The sequence below is a fragment of the Salmo salar genome, chromosome 17 (assembly GCF_965601325.2).
Source record: "Salmo salar chromosome 17, fSalSal1, whole genome shotgun sequence".
NCBI classification, from domain to species: Eukaryota; Metazoa; Chordata; class Actinopteri; order Salmoniformes; family Salmonidae; genus Salmo; species Salmo salar.
Window position 1 is genome coordinate 15,882,501 of NC_138307.1, and position 21,700 is coordinate 15,904,200.

Sequence of the window (21,700 nt, forward strand, 5' to 3'; positions counted from 1 at the left end):
TGATTCTTCCTAAGACAGACGGGATGGAGATGTTGTTGTGTTATGAAGATGAGGGAGTGTACGTCAATACCTACGGACGCATCACTAAAGACGTCGTGCTGCAGTGGGGAGAGATGCCTACTTCTGTTGGTGAGTGTGGTGGGTGTGTGCGTGTGTTTGTGTGAGCTCAGCTTTGTTTTAGGCCTGTGGGAGCTTGTTTAGGTTCGTGTAAAGTTTAATCAGATTCAATCTCAACACTGTTGTGTTCCATAATAGAACAGTGTTGTCTACAGTGAAACTAATACTGTCTGTTTTAACTTCTCTCTCTCCTTCGTCCTCTCTCTCTCTCTCTACTCTCCTCTCTCTCTCTACTCTCCTCTCTCTCTCTACTCTCCTCTCTCTCTCTACTCTCCTCTCTCTCTCTCTACTCTCCTCTCTCTCTCTCTACTCTCCTCTCTCTCTCTACTCTCCTCTCTCTCTCTCTACTCTCCTCTCTCTCTCTCTACTCTCCTCTCTCTCTCTCTACTCTCCTCTCTCTCTCTCTACTCTCCTCTCTCTCTCTACTCTCCTCTCTCTCTCTACTCTCCTCTCTCTCTCTACTCTCCTCTCTCTCTCTACTCTCCTCTCTCTCTCTACTCTCCTCTCTCTCTCTCTACTCTCCTCTCTCTCTACTCTCCTCTCTCTCTCTCTACTCTCCTCTCTCTCTCTCTACTCTCCTCTCTCTCTCTACTCTCCTCTCTCTCTCTCTACTCTACTCTCCTCTCTCTCTCTCTACTCTCCTCTCTCTCTCTCTACTCTCTCTCTCTCTCTCTCTCTCTCCTCTCCTCTCCTCTCTCTCTCTACTCTCCTCTCTCTCTCTACTCTCCTCTCTCTCTACTCTCCTCTCCCTGTCTCTCTACTCTCCTCTCTCTCTCTACTCTCCCTCTCTCTCTACTCTCCTCTCTCTCTCTCTCTACTCTCCTCTCTCTCTCTCTACTCTCCTCTCTCTCTCTCTCTACTCTCCTCTCTCTCTCTACTCTCCTCTCTCTCTCTCTACTCTCCTCTCTCTCTCTCTACTCTCCTCTCTCTCTCTACTCTCCTCTCTCTCTCTCTCTACTCTCCTCTCTCTCTCTCTACTCTCCTCTCTCTCTCTCTCTACTCTCCTCTCTCTCTCTCTCTCTCTCTCTCTCTCTCTCTCTACTCTCCTCTCTCTCTCTACTCTCCTCTCTCTCTCTACTCTCCTCTCTCTCTCTACTCTCCTCTCTCTCTACTCTCCTCTCTCTCTCTCTCTTTATATCTCTCTCTTTCTGTCTCATGCTCTCTCTTTCTGTCTCATGCTCTCTCTTTCTCGTTATTTCTCTCTCTCGCTCTCGCTCTCGCTCTCGCTCGCTCGCTCGCTGTCTGTCTCTTTGTCTCTCTCTTTCTATCCTTAATCCTCCAGCCTATATCCACTCTAGCCAGATCATGGGCTGGGGGGAAAAGGCCATAGAGATCAGGTCTGTGGAGACAGGACACCTGGACGGGGTCTTCATGCACAAGAGAGCCCAGAGACTCAAGTTCCTGTGTGAGAGGAATGACAAGGTAAACAACATGCGCGTACACACACACACACACACACACACACACACACACTCACATTCATATTCTCTATTGCCTGCATCAATCATGTCTTCTCATGCTGTGTGTGTGTGTGTCTAGGTGTTCTTTGCGTCGGTGAGGTCTGGAGGCAGCAGTCAGGTCTTCTTCATGACCCTCAACCGTAGCTCCATGATGAACTGGTGAAACTAACTCCTCCCACCGTCTTCCCATTGGCCTGCTCAGCTGTCCATCACGGGCCAAGGCTAATTTCATAAGCCAATTAAAACAATGGACCAAGAGAATCAAATCGCACCCTGAACCAAACAAGTGAATTGAATAATGGGAGAGTCCAACACTGAATCTAACTGAGAGAATCAAACACTGAGAGAATCAAATATCAAATCAGTGTGAAAGAATTGAATTGTAAATGAATCAAGCTCTGAGAGAATCAAACTTGAAGACAGTGAAACACTGAGAGACTACAACACTGTAACAGACTTAAAGGACTATAAAGAATGAAATAATAAAAAGATACATGACTATTAAGACGAGGAGTCTGAAGGTAGAGGAGTGTTTGGATCAACGGGGGCGCTGGTTTTCCAGTTTTCCAAGATCTCGACTACTGTCTGTGGAGACGAACCGGTACTTCTGGATCCTAATCTTTCTTTCTCTCCTCCACTTCACTTTTCACTTCCCCTCTCTCCACCACTCCACCCCTCTTCTCTAAAATATCGGCTATGTCCCTTTAAAACAAAATCACAGCCTCTGTCTCCCTCCTCTTTTCCATTCCTCCTTTCCTCTTCTCCTCCTACCCCTCTCTCCACTCTAAAGTCTTTCCTCTTCTCCTCCTACCCCTCTCTCCACTCTAAAGTCTTTCCTCTTCTCCTCCTACCCCTCTCTCCACTCTAAATTCTTTCCTCTTCTCCTCCTACCCCTCTCTCCACTCTAAAGTCTTTCCTCTTCTCCTCCTACCCTTCTCTCCACTCTAAAGTCTTTCCTCTTCTCCTCCTACCCCTCTCTCCACTCTATAGTCTTTCCTCTTCTCCTCCTACCCCTCTCTCCACTCTAAAGTCTTTCCTCTTCTCCTCCTACCCCTTTCTCCACTCTAAAGTCTTTCAATTCTCAAGGTGCTGCATCAGATAAACTGTAATGTTATAACAAAAAAAAAGAATAACAACATTCTGCTGTTTACTAGAAATATGCTTTCATTCTGTCTTTTAAATAACATATTGTTCAAGTTTTGTTTCTTGTTTATTTAGGTACTTTAAAATTACTTTTGAATTGTAATGTTAAGAGCTTGATAACTTGCACAGCAGATTGCTAGTTTCTGTCGTTCATTTTGTGTGTTTTATTTTATGCTGAAATGCCAGAGTAAAACCTGATTCAACTGAGAATCATTTGAGAATTGTCTGAGAATGAACCACTCTGTGTCTGTCTGTCTGTCTGTCTGTCTGTCTTATCTGTCTCTGTGTGTAAAGAATTATTGTGTAAAGCTGTCTCCCACCTGAGTCTGATTTGATTGATCTGATTGTGACTCTTTCCTGTTTGTACAGTGCCTAGCATGATGAAGCAAACATCACAGAGGCCAACTGATTTATCTACCGTTGTTTTGTTCACTCTTTTCTGTTGGTTTACCATTTTATTTTAACACTTTGATAGCATCTTATGTCCTTAGATTGAACATGATCATTTCATCTTAAACAAAACTTAATTTATAAAAATTAAAAAAACATCTTTAAGACATTTTATTAAATACATTTGCATTTCTGAAAACAAAGACGAGAACATCTGAAGCTGTTGTCCTTAATGCTGTTTAAGCCATGCTGTAGAGCTCCATTACCCAGAATGCAACAGTTCTGTAAGGTGTGTGTGTGTGGGTCATGTATGTATATTTAGTGACTGCAAACACATTCATCCAAGAAACATTACAATCACCGAGACCCACTCCCTCAAATTACAAACAAGTGCAGGGGAAACACTTTTGTCCGGAAATTAAACTTCCAGACTGCTCCTTTAAATGCCATGCTTAAGTTACTGTTATGGAGACAGGTTGCTTTTTAGAATGTTAGCAATAATGAGCTGTGCTGATTGAACGTGTGTGTGTGTGTGTGTGTGTGTGTGTGTGTGTGTGTGAGAGAGAGAGAGTGATACACCTCTATCTGGTGAACAGACTGCTGATCACTACTGTTGGACTCTGTCTTTAAAAGAAAAACTCTAGACCTCTTTGTTTCTGAACGACAAACTCATCACTAATGTTTTGGTTTCTATGTTTTGTAAAACAGAAAAATAAATGATACTAGAACATTATTCCTTTTTTTTTACGTATTTTTGTGTGTTTGCGTGTTTGTTTGTGTGTGTGTGTGGGGGTTGCAGTGTAAGTTATCAGCTGAGGCCACCGACCCTCAGACTTTGTCCCTGTTGAAGGTATATCATTAACCCTACCTAATACTGTCCCTCCCTGTGTGTGTATGTGTGTGTGTGTGTCAGTGTCAGACCTTCCCCCTCATTTAGAGCCAATGTGCTGAGCTCAGGATGACCTATGTGTGTGTGTGTGAACAGTGGACACCAGCCCAGACACTGTGTGTGTGTGTTCACTAATCACGACACGGAGTTTAACCACCATGAAAACAGGGTGACAAACACAGCCTAAGACAGTGTATAAGGCACCATGTGTGATGTAATGATGTTAATGACATGATTGCTAAACGCCCAACAGTAAGGTGTACAGATAGAGAGGTGCTGTGCTCAGGTGTGTCTTTCTATCTAGTGCTGTGTGTATGTCGAGATGAGTGCATGGACACAGCGTGATCCCAGCGATTGATGATTACCCTGGAAGTGTGTGTGTGTGATCAGTTCGTGTTGTTGGAGCTGGTGTCGAGACTCTGAACCCATCATGGAGTCGGGAAAGGTAAGATCGCCGTACACTTCTACACACTCTAGCTCTCACACACACACGCTCTTTTTGAGGTATCTAATCCATTTACTAAACAAATATTGAAAGCCAAGTTGTGGGTTTTATAATGTAGTAAAAGCTCCTACTGTTCAATCCTGACTGACACTCTGTAGCTACACACAAGTACAGGAGTGAGAGTTTGTTTATATTTTATTTAACTAGGCATTAAGAACACATTCTTATTTACAATGAAAGCCAGGGAACGGGGGGCGCTGCGGGCGGGGGTTAACTGCATGCCAGGGAACGGTGGGTTAACTGCATGCCAGGGAACGGTGGGTTAACTGCATGCCAGGGAACGGTGGGTTAACTGCATGCCAGGGAACGGTGGGTTAACTGCCTTGTTCAGGGGTGGAACGACAGATTTGTACCTTGTCAGCTCGGGGATTTGATCCAGCCACATTTCCAGTTATTGGCCCACCGCTCTAACCACTAGGCTAACCACTAGGCTCCCTGCTGCCCCTGAACGTGTGCATCGTGTGTCGTGATTAAACAGAGGGAGAGTACCATTGATTTGACAGTTCATTTGTTGATGGCATGAGAGAGCTGGTTATACAGTGACGGAAAAAAGTATTTGATCCCCTGCTGATTTTGTACGTTTGCCCACTGACAAAGAAATGATCAGTCTATAATTTTAATGGTAGGTTTATTTGAACAGTGAGAGACAGAATAACAACAACAAAAATCCAGAAAAACGCATGTTATAAATTGAATTTCATTTTAATGAGGGAAATAAGTATTTGACCCCGTCTCAATCAGAAAGAATTCTGGCTCCCAGGTGTCTTTTATACAGGTAACGAGCTGAGATTAGGAGCACACTCTTAAAGGGAGTGCTCCTAATCTCAGTTTGTTACCTGTATAAAAGACACCTGTCCACAGAAGCAATCAATCAATCAGATTCCAAACTCTCCACCATGGCCAAGACCAAGACCAAAGAGCTCTCCAAGGATGTCAGGGACAAGATTGTAGACCTACAAAAGGCTGGAATGGGCTACAAGACCATCGCCAAGCAGCTTTGTGAGAAGGTGACAACAGTTGGTGCGATTATTTGCAAATGGAAGAAACACAAAATAACTTTCAATATCCCTTGGCCTGGGGCTCCATGCAAGATTTCACCTCGTGGAGTTGCAATGATCATGAGAATGGTGAGGAATCAGCCCAGAACTACACGGGAGGATCTTGTCAATGATCTCAAGGCAGCTGGGAACATAGTCACCAAGAAAATAATTGGTAACACACTACGCCGTGAAGGACTGAAATCCTGCAGCGCCCGCAAGGTCCCCCTGCTCAAGAAAGCACATATGTATGCCCGTCGGAAGTTTGCCAATGATCATCTGAATGATTCAGAGGACAACTGGGTGAAAGTGTTGTGGTCAAATGAGACCAAAATGGAGCTCTTTGGCATCAACTCAACTCGCCGTGTTTGGAGGAGGAGGAATGTCGCCTATGACCCCAAGAACACCATCCCCACCATCAAACATGGAGGTGGAAACATGCTTTGGGGGTGTTTTTCTGCTAAGGGGACAGGACAACTTCACCGCATCAAAGGAACAATGGACGGGGCCATGTACCATCAAATCTTTGGTGAGAACCTCCTTCCCTCAGCCAGGGCATTGAAAATGGGTCGTGGATGGGTATTCCAGCATGACAATGACCCAAAACACATGGCCAAGGCAACAAAGGAGTGGCTCAAGAAGAAGCACATTAAGGTCCTGGAGTGGCCTAGCCAGTCTCCAGACCTTAATCCCATAGAAAATCTGTGGAGGGAGCTGAACATTCGAGTTGCTAAACGTCAGCCTCGAAACCTTAATGACTTGGAGAAGATCTGCAAAGAGGAGTGGGACAAAATCCCTCCTGAGATGTGTGCAAACCTGGTGGCCAACTACAAGAAACGTCTGAACTCTGTGATTGCCAACAAGGGTTTTGCCACCAAGTACTAAGTCATGTTTTGCAGAGGGGTCAAATACTTATTTCCCTCATTAAAATGCAAATCATTTAATAACATTTTTGACATGCGTTTCTCTGGATTTTTTTGTTGTTATTCTGTCTCTCATTTTTCAAATAAACCTACCATTAAAATTATAGACTGATCATTTCTTTGTCAGTGGGCAAACGTACAAAATCAGCAGGGGATGAAATACTTTTTTCCCCCACTGTATCAGTGATTCATCATATTAGACGTCTGTTTTTTAGTTCTGAGTGAAACACATCTGTAAACAGGAACAGCAGCAAGCAGTATGTGCTTTATTCCATCATTGACCCACCTTTATTACTTTGTTAGGGGGCAGATCAGCTTTAATATTACAGACAGATTGTAGCTTCTATCATTGTAATTGTCTGCATCATCTCCAACCCCGCATATATATTTTTTTAGTAAATATATATTATTGTAAATATATATATTTTTTTATACATTTTCCTTCTTTGTTATTTTCTCCTAACCCTACCCCTTAATTGGAGTAAACAAGTGGACAACGCTTAGGCTTCTACTTCCAGTTTATACGTTCTACATACATTTCATGGACAGTATATTTTACCTAAGTTATCTTTTGTTTGTTTTTAGTCCCATCCTTCAGCTACCCTCAATCCATCCCATCTATCTCTGAAGACCAACCAGTTTTGATTTCTAGCTGCCGTAGATTTTCCACTGTGTGAGGTTTCACAAAAGTTCTGAACCTTTCTATTCTCGTAGTTTCTACAGATTGTAAATGAAAGATCAACACCTTTGCTAAGAGTATTATTATATTTTTGTATTTATTACAGGGTTTTTTTGTTGCCAATTTTGGTTTTGAATGCAGGGCCAATAAACAACTTCCCTACCTTCTCCCTACCTTTCCACTTGCCTCCTCCATTTTTGCGGTAATGCTGCAATCAGTCGGTTGTCATTTTGGGCAGAGCAGAAATGTCCATATATTTTTATTAACAGCATGTGTCACACACCTAATTAAACTAGTCAACTAAATATCAAGCCCTTGATTAGTTGAATCAGGAAACAGTAACACAGTAATGTGAAGATGTTTTGTTGCTCTGTTATAAGCAGTATTTTACAGCAGGTGGGACTGCATGGTGCGTTGAACTGGTTCCCTGCACTCTAGGTCTGCGCATTACAGGCACCTTTTAATATCTGTGTGTCTTACAGCAGCTGACAGGCACTCTAGCCCTAGCAGTGTTTTCAGCAGTCTTGGGTTCTCTACAGTTCGGATACAGCTTGGGAGTCATCAATGCGCCACAGAAGGTACACACACACACACTGTTTATTTTAGTAATGAGTAAACAGCAAGTACTATTATAAACCTTTACTTTGTTTCCTAGGTGATAGAGCAGCATTATGGGCAGTCCCTGGGGGTGCTCCCTGAGGAGCCTCTCCTCCTATCAGAGAACGGTACTGAGACAGAGAAGCGGGAAGTGCATCCCTCTGTGGTCATGTATTGGTCTCTGTCTGTGTCGATCTTCTCCATCGGGGGCGTGGTGTCGTCCTTCCTGGTGGGCTTCATTGGAGACCTGAGAGGAAGGTGTGTGTGAGCATCCGAACCTCCCTCTTCCTCTATCTGTCTCAAGATGAAACTGAACGCGCTTGTGTGACTGACTGGGTTTGAACTCGGGTTGTCTGTATGCCACAAGACTGTGTTAGCCCACTGAGCTAATGCCTACGCTGTCTGTGCAGGGTGAAGGGCATGTTGATGGTGAATGTGTTAGCAGTAATAGCAGGACTACTGATGGTGATGGCTAAGATGTGGAAACCTCACGTCATGGTCATCGCTGGACGATGTGTCATGGGATTCTACTGTGGTGAGTTATCAATACATTGAGTCACATACTACAGTACATCAGGAAGGAAGTATTCGGCCAGGCTCTGTCCACTATGTACATCCTTATCACTACAAGTGTGAACAAGGCTGGTACTGACTCTCTCTTCTCACCCCCTTATCCTCTGTCTCTCTCTTTCTCAATTCAATTTCAATTCAAGGGGCTTTATTGGCATGGGAAACATACGATAACATTGCCAAAGCAAGTGAAGTAGATAATAAACAAAAGCGGGGCAACCAGTGGACAACCCAGATTAAAATGCCACACAGGCGAAGCATTGGACGGGGAGGCGTCGGACAGGCAACAGTTCCAAAATAATAAAGACATTTCAAATGTCATACTATGTGTAAATAGTTAAAGTACAAAAAATTTAATAAATAAACATAAATATGGGTTGTTCTTCACTGGTTGCCCTTTTCTTGTGGCAACAGGTCACAAATGTTGCTGCTGTGATGGCACACATTTGGTAGGAGGTTAGGAAGTGCAGCTCAGCTTCCACCTCATTTTATGGGCAGTGTGCACATAGCCTGTCTTCTCTTGAGAGCCAGGTCTGCCTACAGCGACCTTTCTCAATAGCAAGGCTATGTTCACTGAGTCTGTACTGTATATAGTCATGGCTTTCCTTACATTTGTGTCAGTCACAGTGGTCAGGTATTCTGTCACTGTGTACTCTCTGTTTAGGGCCAAATAGCATTCTAGTTTGCTCAGTTTTTTTGTTAATTCTTTCCAATGTGTCAAGTAATTATCTTTTTGTTTTCTCATGATTTGGTTGAGTCTAACTGTGTAGCTGTCCTGGGACTCGTTGGGGTCTGTTTGTGTTTGTGAAAAGATTTAAGTCATTTAGCAGACGCTCTTATCCAGAGCGACTTACAAATTGGTGCATTCACCTTATAATATCCAGTGGAACAACCACTTTACAATAGTGCATCTAAATCTTTTAAGGGGGGGGTTAGAAGGATTACTTTATCCTATCCCAGGTATTCCTTGAAGAGGTGGGGTTTCAGGTGTCTCCGGAAGGTGGTGATTGACTCCGCTGTCCTGGCGTCGTGAGGGAGCTTGTTCCACCATTGGGGTGCCAGAGCAGCGAACAGTTTTGACTGGGCTGAGCGGGAACTGTGCTTCCTCAGAGGTAGGGAGGCGAGCAGGCCAGAGGTGGATGAACGGAGTGCCCTTGTTTGGGTGTAGGGCCTGATCAGAGCCTGAAGGTACGGAGGTGCCGTTCCCCTCACAGCTCCGTAGGCAAGCACCATGGTCTTGTAGCGGATGCGAGCTTCGACTGGAAGCCAGTGGAGAGAGCGGAGGAGCGGGGTGACGTGAGAGAACTTGGGAAGGTTGAACACCAGACGGGCTGCGGCGTTCTGGATGAGTTGTAGGGGTTTAATGGCACAGGCAGGGAGCCCAGCCAACAGCGAGTTGCAGTAATCCAGACGGGAGATGACAAGTGCCTGGATTAGGACCTGCGCCGCTTCCTGTGTGAGGCAGGGTCGTACTCTGCGAATGTTGTAGAGCATGAACCTACAGGATCGGGTCACCGCCTTGATGTTGGTGGAGAACGACAGGGTGTTGTCCAGGGTCACGCCAAGGCTCTTAGCACTCTGGGAGGAGGACACAAGGGAGTTGTCAACCGTGATGGCGAGATCATGGAACGGGCAGTCCTTCCCCGGGAGGAAGAGCAGCTCCGTCTTGCCGAGGTTCAGCTTGAGGTGGTGATCCGTCATCCACACTGATATGTCTGCCAGACATGCAGAGATGCGATTCGCCACCTGGTTGTCAGAAGGGGGAAAGGAGAAGATTAATTGTGTGTCATCTGCATAGCAATGATATGAGAGACCATGTGAGGATATGACAGAGCCAAGTGACTTGGTGTATAGCGAGAATAGGAGTGGGCCAAGAACAGAGCCCTGGGGGACACCAGTGGTGAGAGCACGTGGTGCGGAGACAGATTCTCGCCACGCCACCTGGTAGGAGCGACCTGTCAGGTAGGACGCAATCCAAGCGTGGGCGGCGCCGGAGATGCCCAGCTCGGAGAGGGTGGAGAGGAGGATCTGATGGTTCACGGTATCAAAGGCAGCAGATAGGTCTAGAAGGATGAGAGCAGAGGAGAGAGAGTTAGCTTTAGCAGTGCGGAGAGCCTCCGTGACACAGAGAAGAGCAGTCTCAGTTGAATGCCCAGTCTTGAAACCTGACTGATTAGGATCAAGAAGGTCATTCTGAGAGAGATAGCAAGAGAGCTGGCCAAGGACGGCACGTTCAAGAGTTTTGGAGAGAAAAGAAAGAAGGGATACTGGTCTGTAGTTGTTGACATCGGAGGGATCGAGTGTAGGTTTTTTCAGAAGGGGTGCAACTCTCGCTCTCTTGAAGACGGAAGGGACGTAGCCAGCGGTCAAGGATGAGTTGATGAGCGAGGTGAGGTAGGGGAGAAGGTCTCCGGAAATGGTCTGGAGAAGAGAGGAGGGGATAGGGTCAAGTGGGCAGGTTGTTGGGCGGCCGGCCGTCACAAGACGCGAGATTTCATCTGGAGAGAGAGGGGAGAAAGAGGTCAAAGCACAGGGTAGGGCAGTGTCGTTTGACTTAGCAAACGAGGATCGGATGTCGTCAACCTTCTTTTCAAAATGGTTGCCGAAGTCATCCGCAGAGAGGGAGGAGGGGGGGGGGGGAGGGGGAGGAGGATTCAGGAGGGAGGAGAAGGTAGCAAAGAGCTTCCTAGGGTTAGAGGCAGATGCTTGGAGTTTAGAGTGGTAGAAAGTGGCTTTAGCAGCAGAGACAGAAGAGGAAAATGTAGAGAGGAGGGAGTGAAAGGATGCCAGGTCCGCAGGGAGGCGAGTTTTCCTCCATTTCCGCTCGGCTGCCCGGAGCCCTGATCCCCAGGCCCAGCTTGCTTAGGGGACTCCAGGTTCATCTCTCTGTAGGTGATGGCTTTGTTTTGTAAGGTTTGGTAATCACTTCCTTTTAGGTGGTTGTAGAATTGAATGGCTCTTTCCTGGATTTTGATAATCAACTGGTATCGGCCTATCGGCCTAATTCTGCACTGCATTTTGGTCTTTTACGTTTGTATCTCTCTCCCTTCTCTCTCTCAGGTCTGTCCTCAGGGTTAGTTCCTATGTATATAGGGGAGATAGCTCCCATGGCCTACAGAGGAGCTCTGGGAACCTTACATCAACTGGCTACTGTTACTGGTATACTACTGAGTCAGGTAAAAAAAAAACACACACACACACACACACACACACACACACACACACACACACACACACACACACACACACACACACACACACACACACACACACACACACACACACACACACACACACACACACCACACACACACACACACACACACACACACACACACACACACACACACACACACACACACACACACACACACACACACACACACACACACACACACACACACACACACACACACACACACACACACACACACACACACACACACACACACACACACACACACACACACACACACACACACACACACACACACACACACACACACACACACACACACACACACAGCCTTTAATCTCTATCCCCCTGCCACTGTCTGTCCTCTAATCTCTATCTCTCTGTCTGTCCTCTAATCTCTATCCCCCTGTCACTGTCTGTGTTCATCCCTAATCTCTGTCTCTCTCTGTGTTCGTCCCTAATCTCTGTCCCCCTGTCTCTCTCTGTGTTCGTTCCTAATCTCTGTCCCCCTGTCTCCGTCCCCTAATCTCTGTCCCCCTGTCTCTCTGTGTCTGTCCCTAATCTCTGTCCCCCTGTCCCCCAGGTGCTAGGTCTAGAGTTCCTCCTGGGTAATGACTACTACTGGCCACTGCTGCTGGGTCTGTCTGGAGCTCCTGCTGTGTTACAGTCTCTACTGCTGCCACTGTGTCCTGAAAGTCCCAGATACCTCTACATCAAGAGAGACATGGTGGAGGAGGCCAAGAAGAGTATGTACTGTAGAAATCTCAGCTCTCTCTTAGAAAATACATTACCAGTCAAAAGTTTGGACACACATACTCATTCAAGGGTTTTTCTTTATTTGTTCTATTTGCTACATTGTAGAATAATAGTGAAGACATCAAAACTATGAAATAACACATATTGAATCATGAAGTAATCAAAAAAGGGTTAAACAAATCAAAATATATTGTATATTTGAGATTCTTCAAAGTAGCCACCCTTTGCCTTCATGACAGCTTTCCACACTTGGCATTCCCTCAACCAGCTTCATGAGGTAGTCACCTGGAAGGCATTTCAATTAACAAGTGTGCCTTGTTAAAAGTTCATTTGTGGAATTTCTTTCCTTCTTAATGCATTTGAGCCAATCAGTTGTGTTGTGACAAGGTAGGGGTGGTATACAGAAGATAGCCATATTTGGTAAAATAATAAGTCCATATTATGGCAAGAACAGCTCAAACAAGCAAAGAGAAACAACAGTCCATCATTACTTTAAGACATGGAGGTCAGTCAGTACGGAACATTTCTTCAAGTGCAGTCGCAAAAACCATCAAGTGCTATGATGAAACTGGCTCTCATGAGCACCACCACTGGAAAGGAAGACCCAGAGTTACCTCTGCTGCAGAGGATAAGTTCATTAGTGTTACCAGCCTCAGAAATTGCAGCCCAAATAAATGCCTTACGGAGTTCACACACATCTCAACATCAAATGTTCCGAGGAGACTGCGTGAATTAGGTCTTCGTGGTCAAATTGCTGCAAAGAAACTACTACTAAAGGACACCAATAAGAAGGAGAGACTTGCTTGGGCCAAGAAACACGAGCAATGGACATTAGACCGGTGGAAATCTGTCCTTTGGTCTGATGAGTCCAAATTTGCGATTTTAGTTTCCAACTGCCGTGTCTTTGTGAGACGCAGAGTAGATGAACGGACGATCTCCGCATGTGTAGTTCCCACCGTGAAGCATGGAGGTGGAGGTGCTTTGCTGGTGACACTGTCTGTGATTTATTTAGAATTCATTCAAGGCACACTTAACCAGCATGGCTACCACATTATTCTGCAGTGATACGGCATCCCATCTGGTTTGTGCTTAGTGGGACTATCATTTGTTTTTCAACAGGACAATGACCGAACACACCTCCAGGCTGTGTAAGGGATATTTGACCAAGAACCAGAGTGAGGGAGTGCTGCATCAGATGACCTGGCCTCCACAATCACCCGACCTCAACCCAATTGAGATGGTTTGGGATGAGTTGGACCGCAGAGTGAAGAAAATGCAGTGCACAGCATATGTGGGAACTCCTGTTGGAAAAGACTGTTGGAAAAGCATTCCAGGTGAAGCTGGTTGAGAAAATGCCAAGAGTGTGCAAAGCTGTCATCAAGGCAAAAGGTGGCTACTTTGAAGAATCAAAAATATATTTAGATTTGTTTAAAACTTTTGTGGTTACTACATGTTATTTCATAGTTTTGATGTCTTCACTATTATTCTACAATGTAGAAAATAGTATCAATAAATAAAAAGCCTTGAATGAGTAGCTGTATCCAAAATACACACTTGATGTGTGTGCGTACGTTTGTAGGTCTGCGTCGTCTGAAGGGAGAGTATGACCCATCAGCTGACCTGGAGGAGATGAGGAGGGAGAAGGAGGAGGTAGAGAAGGAGGCGCAAGTCTCTATCGCTGTACTGGTACGTTCAATATCTAATCTACTGAACATCTGGTCTATAGCTGTCTAATCCATGTCGGTCTGGTCCAGTATTAATAATGTGATTTGTGTCTGTGGTCCTGTATTAATAATATGATGTGTGTCTGTAGTCTGGTATTAATAATATGATATGTGTCTGTAGTCCTGTATTAATAATGTGATATGTGTCTGTAGTCCTGTATTAATAATGTGATATGTGTCTGTAGTCCTGTATTAATAATATGATATGTTTCTGTAGTCCTGTATTAATAATATGATATGTGTCTGTAGTCCTGTATTAATAATGTGATATATGTCTGTAGTCCTGTATTAATAATGTGATGTGTCTGTAGTCCTGTATTAAACATGTGACATGTGTCTGTAGACCTGTATTAATAATGTGATATGTGTCTGTAGTCCTGTATTAATAATGTGATATGTGTCTGTAGTCCTGTATTAATAATATGATATGTGTCTGTAGTCCTGTATTAATAATATGATATGTGTCTGTAGTCCTGTATTAATAATGTGATATATGTCTGTAGTCCTGTATTAATAATGTGATATGTGTCTGTAGTCCTGTATTAAACATGTGACATGTGTCTGTAGACCTGTATTAATAATGTGATATGTGTCTGTAGTCCTGTATTAATAATGTGATATGTGCCTGTAGTCCTGTATTAATAATGTGATATGTGCCTGTAGTCCTGTGTTCATAATGTGATATGTTTCTGTAGTCCTGTATTAATAATGTGATATGTGTCTGTAGTCCTGTATTAATAATGTGATATGTGCCTGTAGTCCTGTATTCATAATATTTGTGTCTGTAGTCCTGTATTAAACATGTGACATGTGTCTGTAGACCTGTATTAATAATGTGATATGTGTCTGTAGTCCTGTATAAAACATGTGATATGTGTCTGTAGTCCTGTATTAACATGTGATATGTGTCAGTAGTCCTGTATTAATAATGTGATATGTGTCTGTAGTCCTGTATTAAACATGTGACATGTGTCTGTAGACCTGTATTAATAATGTGATATGTGTCTGTAGTCCTGTATAAAACATGTGATATGTGTCTGTAGTCCTGTATTAACATGTGATATGTGTCAGTAGTCCTGTATTAATAATGTGATATGTGTCTGTAGTCCTGTATTAATAATGTGATATGTGTCTGTAGTCCTGTGAATAATGTGATATGTGTCTGTAGTCCTGTATTAATAATGTGATATGTTTCTGTAGTCCTGTATTAATAATGTGATATGTTTCTGTAGTCCTGTATGAATAATGTGATATGTGTCTGTAGTCCTGTAATAACATGTGATATGTGTCTGTAGTCCTGTATTAATAATGTTGTATGTTTCTGTAGTCCTGTATTAATAATGTGATATGTTTCTGTAGTCCAGTATTAATAATGTGATATGTGTCTGTAGTCCTGTATTAACATGTGATATGTGTCTGTAGTCCTGTATTAATGATGTGGTATGTTTCTGTAGTCCTGTATTAATAATGTGATATGTGTCTGTAGTCCTGTATTAATAATGTGATATGTTTCTGTAGTCCTGTATTAATAATGTGATATGTGTCTGTAGTCCTGTATTAATAATGTGATATGTGTCTGTAGTCCTGTATTAATAATGTGATATGTGTCTGTAGTCCTGTATTAATAATGTGATATGTTTCTGTAGTCCTGTATTAACATGTGATATGTGTCTGTAGTCCTGTATTATAATGTGATATGTTTCTGTAGTCCTGTATTAATAATGTGATATGTGTCTGTAGTCCTGTATTAATAATGTGATATGTGTCTGTAGTCCTGTATTAATAATGTGATATGTTTCTGTAGTCCTGTATTAATAATGTGATATGTGTCTGTAGTCCTGTATTAATAATGTGATATGTGTCTGTAGTCCTGTATTAATAATGTGATATGTGTCTGTAGTCCTGTATTAATAATGTGATATGTTTCTGTAGTCCTGTATTAACATGTGATATGTGTCTGTAGTCCTGTATTAATAATGTGATATGTTTCTGTAGTCCTGTATTAATAATGTGATATGTGTCTGTAGTCCTGTATTAATAATGTTATATGTTTCTGTAGTCCTGTATTAATACTGTGATATGTGTCTGTAGTCCTGTATTAATAATGTGATATGTTTCTGTAGTCCTGTATTAATAATGTGATATGTGTCTGTAGTCCTGTATTAATAATGTGATATGTTTCTGTAGTCCTGTATTAACATGTGATATGTGTCTGTAGTCCTGTATTAATAATGTGATATGTTTCTGTAGTCCTGTATTAATAATGTGATATGTTTCTGTAGTCCTGTGAATAATGTGATATGTGTCTGTAGTCCTGTATTAACATGTGATATGTGTCTGTAGACCTGTATTAATAATGTGATATGTTTCTGTCGTCCTGTGTTCATAATGTGATCTGTTTCTGTAGTCCTGTGTTCATAATGTGATCTGTTTCTGTAGTCCTGTATTAATAATGTGATCTGTTTCTATAGTCCTGTATTAATAATGTGATTTGTTTCTGTAGTCCTGTAGTAAAAAAGTGATATTCGTCTGTAGTCCTGTATTAATGCTATAATATATCTGTGTTTTTTTTAGGTGCGGTCATCTCTCTACAGGCAGCAGCTGTTTGTAGCCTTGATGATGCATCTCTCACAACAACTGTCTGGAATTAACGCTGTGAGTTACTGAGAAAGAGGAAACAACTGTGTGGAATCAACGCTGTGAGTTACTGAGAAAGAGGAAACAACTGTGTGGAATCAACGCTGTGAGTTACTGAGAAAGAGGAAACAACTGTGTGGAATCAACGCTGTGAGTTACTGAGAAAGAGGAAACAACTGTGTGGAATCAACGCTGTGAGTTACTGAGAAAGAGGAAACAACTGTGTGGAATCAACGCTGTGAGTTACTGAGAAAGAGGAAACAACTGTGTGGAATCAACGCTGTGAGTTACTGAGAAAGAGGAAACAACTGTGTGGAATCAACGCTGTGAGTTACTGAGAAAGAGGAAACAACTGTGTGGAATCAACGCTGTGAGTTACTGAGAAAGAGGAAACAACTGTGTGGAATCAACGCTGTGAGTTACTGAGAAAGAGGAAACAACTGTGTGGAATCAACGCTGTGAGTTACTGAGAAAGCGGGGTAGAGAGGGAACAACTGTCTGGAATTGACGCTGTGAGTTACTGAGAAAGAGGGAACAACTGTGTGGAATCAACACTGTGAGTTGCTGAGAAAGAGGGAAAAACTCTGGAATCAACACTGTGAGTTTATGAGAGAGAGGGGGGAGAGGGAACAACTGTCTGGAATCAACACTGTTAGTAACTGAGAGAGAGGGGGGGAGAGGGAACAACTGTCTGGAATCAATGCTGTGAGTTACTGAGAAAGAGGGATCAACTGTGTGGAATCAATGCTGTGAGTTACTGAGAGAGGGGGAGAGAGGGAACAACTGTCTGGAATCAATGCTGTGAGTTACTGAGAAAGAGGGATCAACTGTCTGGAATAAACGCTGTGAGTTACTGAGAGAGAGGGAACAACTTTCTGGATCCAACGCTGTGATTAATTGAGAGAGAGGGAACAACTGTGTGGAATCAACGCTGTGAGTTACTGAGAGAGAGGGAACAACTGTCAGGAATCAATGCTGTGAGTTACTGAGAGAGAGGGGGAGAGAAGGAACAACTGTCTGGAATCAACGCTGTGAGTTTATGAGAGAGAGGGGGAGAGACGGAACAACTGTCTGGAATCAACGCTGTGAGTTACTGAGAGAGAGGGAACAACTGTCTGGAATCAACACTGTGAGTTACTGAGAGAGAGGGAACAGCTGTCTGGAATCAACGCTGTGAGTTACTGAGAGAGAGGGAACAGCTGTCTGGAATCAACACTGTGAGTTTATGAGAGAGAGAGGGAACAACTGTCTGGAATCAACGCTGTGAGTTACTGAGAGAGAGGGAACAACTGTCTGGAATCAACACTGTGAGTTACTGAGAGAGAGGGAACAGCTGTCTGGAATCAACGCTGTAAGTTACTGAGAGAGAGGGAACAGCTGTCTGGAATCAACACTGTGAGTTTATGAGAGAGAGAGGGAACAACTGTCTGGAATCAACACTGTGAGTTACTGAGAGAGAGGGAACAACTGTCTGGATCCAACGCTGTAAGTTACTGAGAGAGAGGGAACAGCTGTCTGGAATCAACACTGTGAGTTTATGAGAGAGAGAGGGAACAACTGTCTGGAATCAACGCTGTGAGTTACTGAGAGAGAGGGGGAGAAAGGGAACAACTGTCTGGAATCAACACTGTGAGTTACTGAGAGAGAGAGGGAACAACTGTCTGGAATCAACGCTGTGAGTTTATGAGAGAGAGGGAAAAACTGTCTGGAATCAACGCTGTGAGTTTATGAGAGAGAGGGAACAACTGTGTGGAATCAATACTGTGAGTTTATGAGAGAGAGGGAACAGCTGTCTGGAATCAACACTGTGAGTTACTGAGAGAGAGGGAACAGCTGTCTGGAATCAACGCTGTGAGTTACTGAGAGAGAGGGAACAACTGTCTGGAATCAACGCTGTGAGTTACTTAGAGAGAGGGAACAACTGTCTGGAATCAACACTGTGAGTTACTGAGAGAGAGGGAACAACTGTGTGGAATCAATACTGTGAGTTACTGAGAGAGAGGGAACAACTGTGTGGAATCAACGCTGTGAGTTACTGGAAGAGAGGGAACAACTGTCTGGAATCAACGCTGTGAGTTTATGAGAGAGAGAGAGAGGAGAGAAGTAACAACTGTCTTGGAGAGGGAATACAGGAAGAAATGGGAGGGAGTGTTAATGAGTGAGAGAGAATTGTGAGTGTGTGTGTGTGTTTGTGTGTGTGTTGAGTCACCAGTGAGTTTATTGTATATTTTTTATATTGTTTTATATTGTTTTACATCGTTTTAACAGCCTGGATGTGCCAGATTGCGGTTTTTATCACTCTGCTTTACTGAATGGAAACATAATGTTTGTTTTAATCTCTTCAGATCTTTTATTACTCAACAGCCATCTTTGAGAGAGCAGGAGTCACTCAGCCTGTCTATGCAACCATTGGAGTAGGAGTTATCAATACCGTCTTTACTATGGTGTCGGTACGGAAAGACACACACACACACACTGACAAACTAACACGTGCACACGTAGACTAACCATTCGTAGGTCAGTGATGCAAACAGTCACACTGAAATGTGTGTGTATTGCAGGTGGCTCTAGTGGACAGGGCCGGCAGACGAACATTGACTCTGATTGGTTTAGGTGGGATGTGTATCTGTGCCGTCGCCATGACAGTCGGCCTTGTGTACCTGGTATGACCAATCGAAAATCATTGTCTCTATCTCTCTACCAATAGGGTTTCCTGTCTGTATATGACTGTTTCCTGTGTTTTTTAACCATCTCTTGTCCCTCCAGAGTAAAACAGAGGTTCTCCTCTCCTCTCTTCTCCTCTCCTCTCTTCTCCTCTTCTCTTCTCTCTCCTCTTCTCTTCTCTTCTCTTCTCTCCTCTCTTCTCCTTCCCAGAGTGTCTACTCCTGGATGTCCTATGTCAGCATGTCGGCCATCTTCCTGTTTGTGTGTTTCTTTGAGATCGGCCCTGGTCCCATCCCCTGGTTCATCGTGGCTGAGTTATTCAGTCAGGGCCCCAGGCCTGCTGCTATAGCTCTGGCTGGCTGCACCAACTGGACCAGCAACTTCATCATAGGCATGACCTTCCCTTACATAGAGGTAAGATACATGGACAGACGGACAGACAGATCGACATTCCCATTAACTCTCTCTTTCTCTCTTTCTTTCTTTCTTTCTTTCTCTCTCCCTCCACCCTCCACCCCTCCTTCCAGGCTCTGTGTGGTAGCTATGTGTTCATCCTGTTTGCGGTGCTGTTGTTTGGCTTCACTGTGTTCACTTACCTGCGTGTGCCGGAGACCAAAGGGAAGACATTTCAGGAGATAGCAGCTGTGTTTAAAAAGGGAAGAAACCAGACACCAGGAACCAGAAAGACTGGAATTGGAACTGGTACTGGTACTGGTACCTCCACCGAGCTGGAGCAGCTCAAATCAGACTCCCATGCCTGACATGCTCACTAGTCCAGGGGGATCCAACCCTGGAGAGTTACAGGGTGTGCAAGCTTTAGTTCCAGCCCTGCACTAACATGTCTGATTAGCTTAATCTGGTGTGTTACTGCAGGGCTGGGATAATTAGCATTGTGACAGAATGTAAGTGATGATAGTCCTGAATCCTGATCGCCATCTAGATATTCGTTTACTTCCAGGAACAACTCCTGACATGACTAACTTTACATAACTCATACACAGGGCCCAGACTGTTTCCTGCTCAGTATAAAACAGCCTGAAAAACTCCTGACATGACTAACTTTACATAACTCATACACAGGGCCCAGACTGTTTCCTGCTCAGGATAAAACAGCCAGAAAAACTCCTGACATGACTAACCTTACATAACTCATACACAGGGCCCAGACTGTTTCCTGCTCAGGATAAAACAGCCAGAAAAACTCCTGACATGACTAACTTTACATAACTCATACACAGAGCCCAGACTGTTTCCTGCTCAGGATAAAACAGCCAGAAAAACTCCTGACATGACTAACTTTACATAACTCATACACAGAGCCCAGACTGTTTCCTGCTCAGGATAAAACCGCCAGAAAAACTCCTGTCTCTACTGTATCATTCATGCACAGTACAATAGCGAGAAAGACAGCAGGTGGTTTTGTTTCTAGAGGTTACATTATTCTGTTCTACCATGTTCAATGTGTAACTGACTGAATGTATTCACACAAGTTGAATGTCAACAAATGGGACTTTAGGATTACTATTAATAAATTACTACAAAGACAATGCATGTGAAATGACAGCTGAAATGCACACACACACACACACACTAGCACGCACACACATGTTTACATGATCTCTCTCTCAATCTATTTCTCTCTGTCTCTGTCTTTCTCTCTCTCTCTCTCGCTCCTGACAGATGGCTGTTAATGTTAAACTCAGAGGAAATTAAATGCAAGCACTTTTATCAACAGACTCAGACAAATACACACACACACACACCCCACACACACACACACACACACACACACACACAAAGCAAACCCCACTAGAGCAGAATTAACTCTCATGGCTGGTTGTGTCAATTGTCATCTCAGATGGCTGCTCTCTACGAAAGCTAGAGTTTTTCCTGATCATGTGACCTAGTGAAATAATATTACTGTGTCCATACTAGGAAGGAGGACTTTGCATGCCTACATTATCAGATTGGAACTGTAAGTTATTAATTAGGCTAAGGCCGTCACTCACCTCAACTTCATTATTGATAGAACACACAACCAGTGAGACCAACCAACATTTGCTAAAGAAGAACATCTGGCCTGGCGACAACGCTAGCCGTTGTCGTTGCCACGGTGTAAATAAATAAAGGATGAGTTAAGATGTTTGTTAGGTGTCTGAGTCAAGTTGACCTCCACTTCGAGACCCATTTACTACCTTCTCATTCACACTGATGGGATAATACCAGCAAGGCTGTGTTTATATTCTGTATGGTTGACCTTTTCACAGCTAGGAGTTGTTGCCATTTTCACTATTGCTGGTATACTATGGCCTCAGGACCCAGTATGTTGAAGATGACCAACATGACCAGAACTGTGAACCTGAATCAACAAAAGGTTCTGTTGTGTCCAGCCTATAGAGGGCAGTGATAAAGC

At 43.6% G+C, this 21,700-nt stretch overlaps 2 protein-coding genes across 13 annotated transcripts in view; both read left to right on the forward strand.

The window, feature by feature from the left end:
• The window catches only part of LOC106575466 (traf2 and NCK-interacting protein kinase), a 42,804-nt gene extending 38,961 nt beyond the window's left edge, over nt 1–3,843 (forward strand). For all 11 annotated transcript variants that reach the window (XM_082963495.1, XM_082963496.1, XM_082963497.1 and 8 more), the window contains 3 exons: nt 1–129; nt 1,400–1,539; nt 1,657–3,843. The exon at nt 1–129 is cut by the window's left edge and continues 31 nt beyond it. In XM_082963495.1, the coding sequence (XP_082819621.1) occupies nt 1–129; nt 1,400–1,539; nt 1,657–1,740 (353 nt within the window). In that variant the 3' untranslated portion in view covers nt 1,741–3,843. The remainder of the gene's footprint in view (nt 130–1,399; nt 1,540–1,656) is intronic.
• A 310-nt stretch (nt 3,844–4,153) lies between these two features.
• LOC106575464 (solute carrier family 2, facilitated glucose transporter member 2) lies at nt 4,154–20,329 on the forward strand. Of its 2 annotated transcripts, none has more exons than XM_014151971.3 (12): nt 4,154–4,444; nt 7,626–7,721; nt 7,799–7,998; nt 8,151–8,275; nt 11,371–11,486; nt 12,090–12,252; nt 13,842–13,948; nt 16,561–16,641; nt 18,969–19,073; nt 19,185–19,286; nt 19,498–19,701; nt 19,815–20,329. In XM_014151971.3, exons 1-12 carry the CDS (start codon nt 4,430–4,432, stop codon nt 20,046–20,048), a joined length of 1,548 nt encoding a protein of 515 aa, XP_014007446.3. In that variant the 5' UTR covers nt 4,154–4,429; the 3' UTR covers nt 20,049–20,329. The 2 variants fall into 2 exon arrangements, with proteins under 2 accessions (XP_014007446.3, XP_014007447.3); XM_014151972.3 differs by having other exon boundaries at nt 4,187–4,444; nt 7,629–7,721.
• Nucleotides 20,330–21,700: the final 1,371 nt, after the last annotated feature.

What these genes read in the sequence shown, in the direction of transcription:
- LOC106575464 (XM_014151971.3), top strand. An exon ending in ATTGGAGACCTGAGAGGAAG is followed by an intron (nt 7,999 to 8,150) that starts GTGTGTGTGAGC and finishes CTGTCTGTGCAG; the next exon opens with GGTGAAGGGCATGTTGATGG. An exon ending in TGACCTTCCCTTACATAGAG is followed by an intron (nt 19,702 to 19,814) that starts GTAAGATACATG and finishes CCCTCCTTCCAG; the next exon opens with GCTCTGTGTGGTAGCTATGT.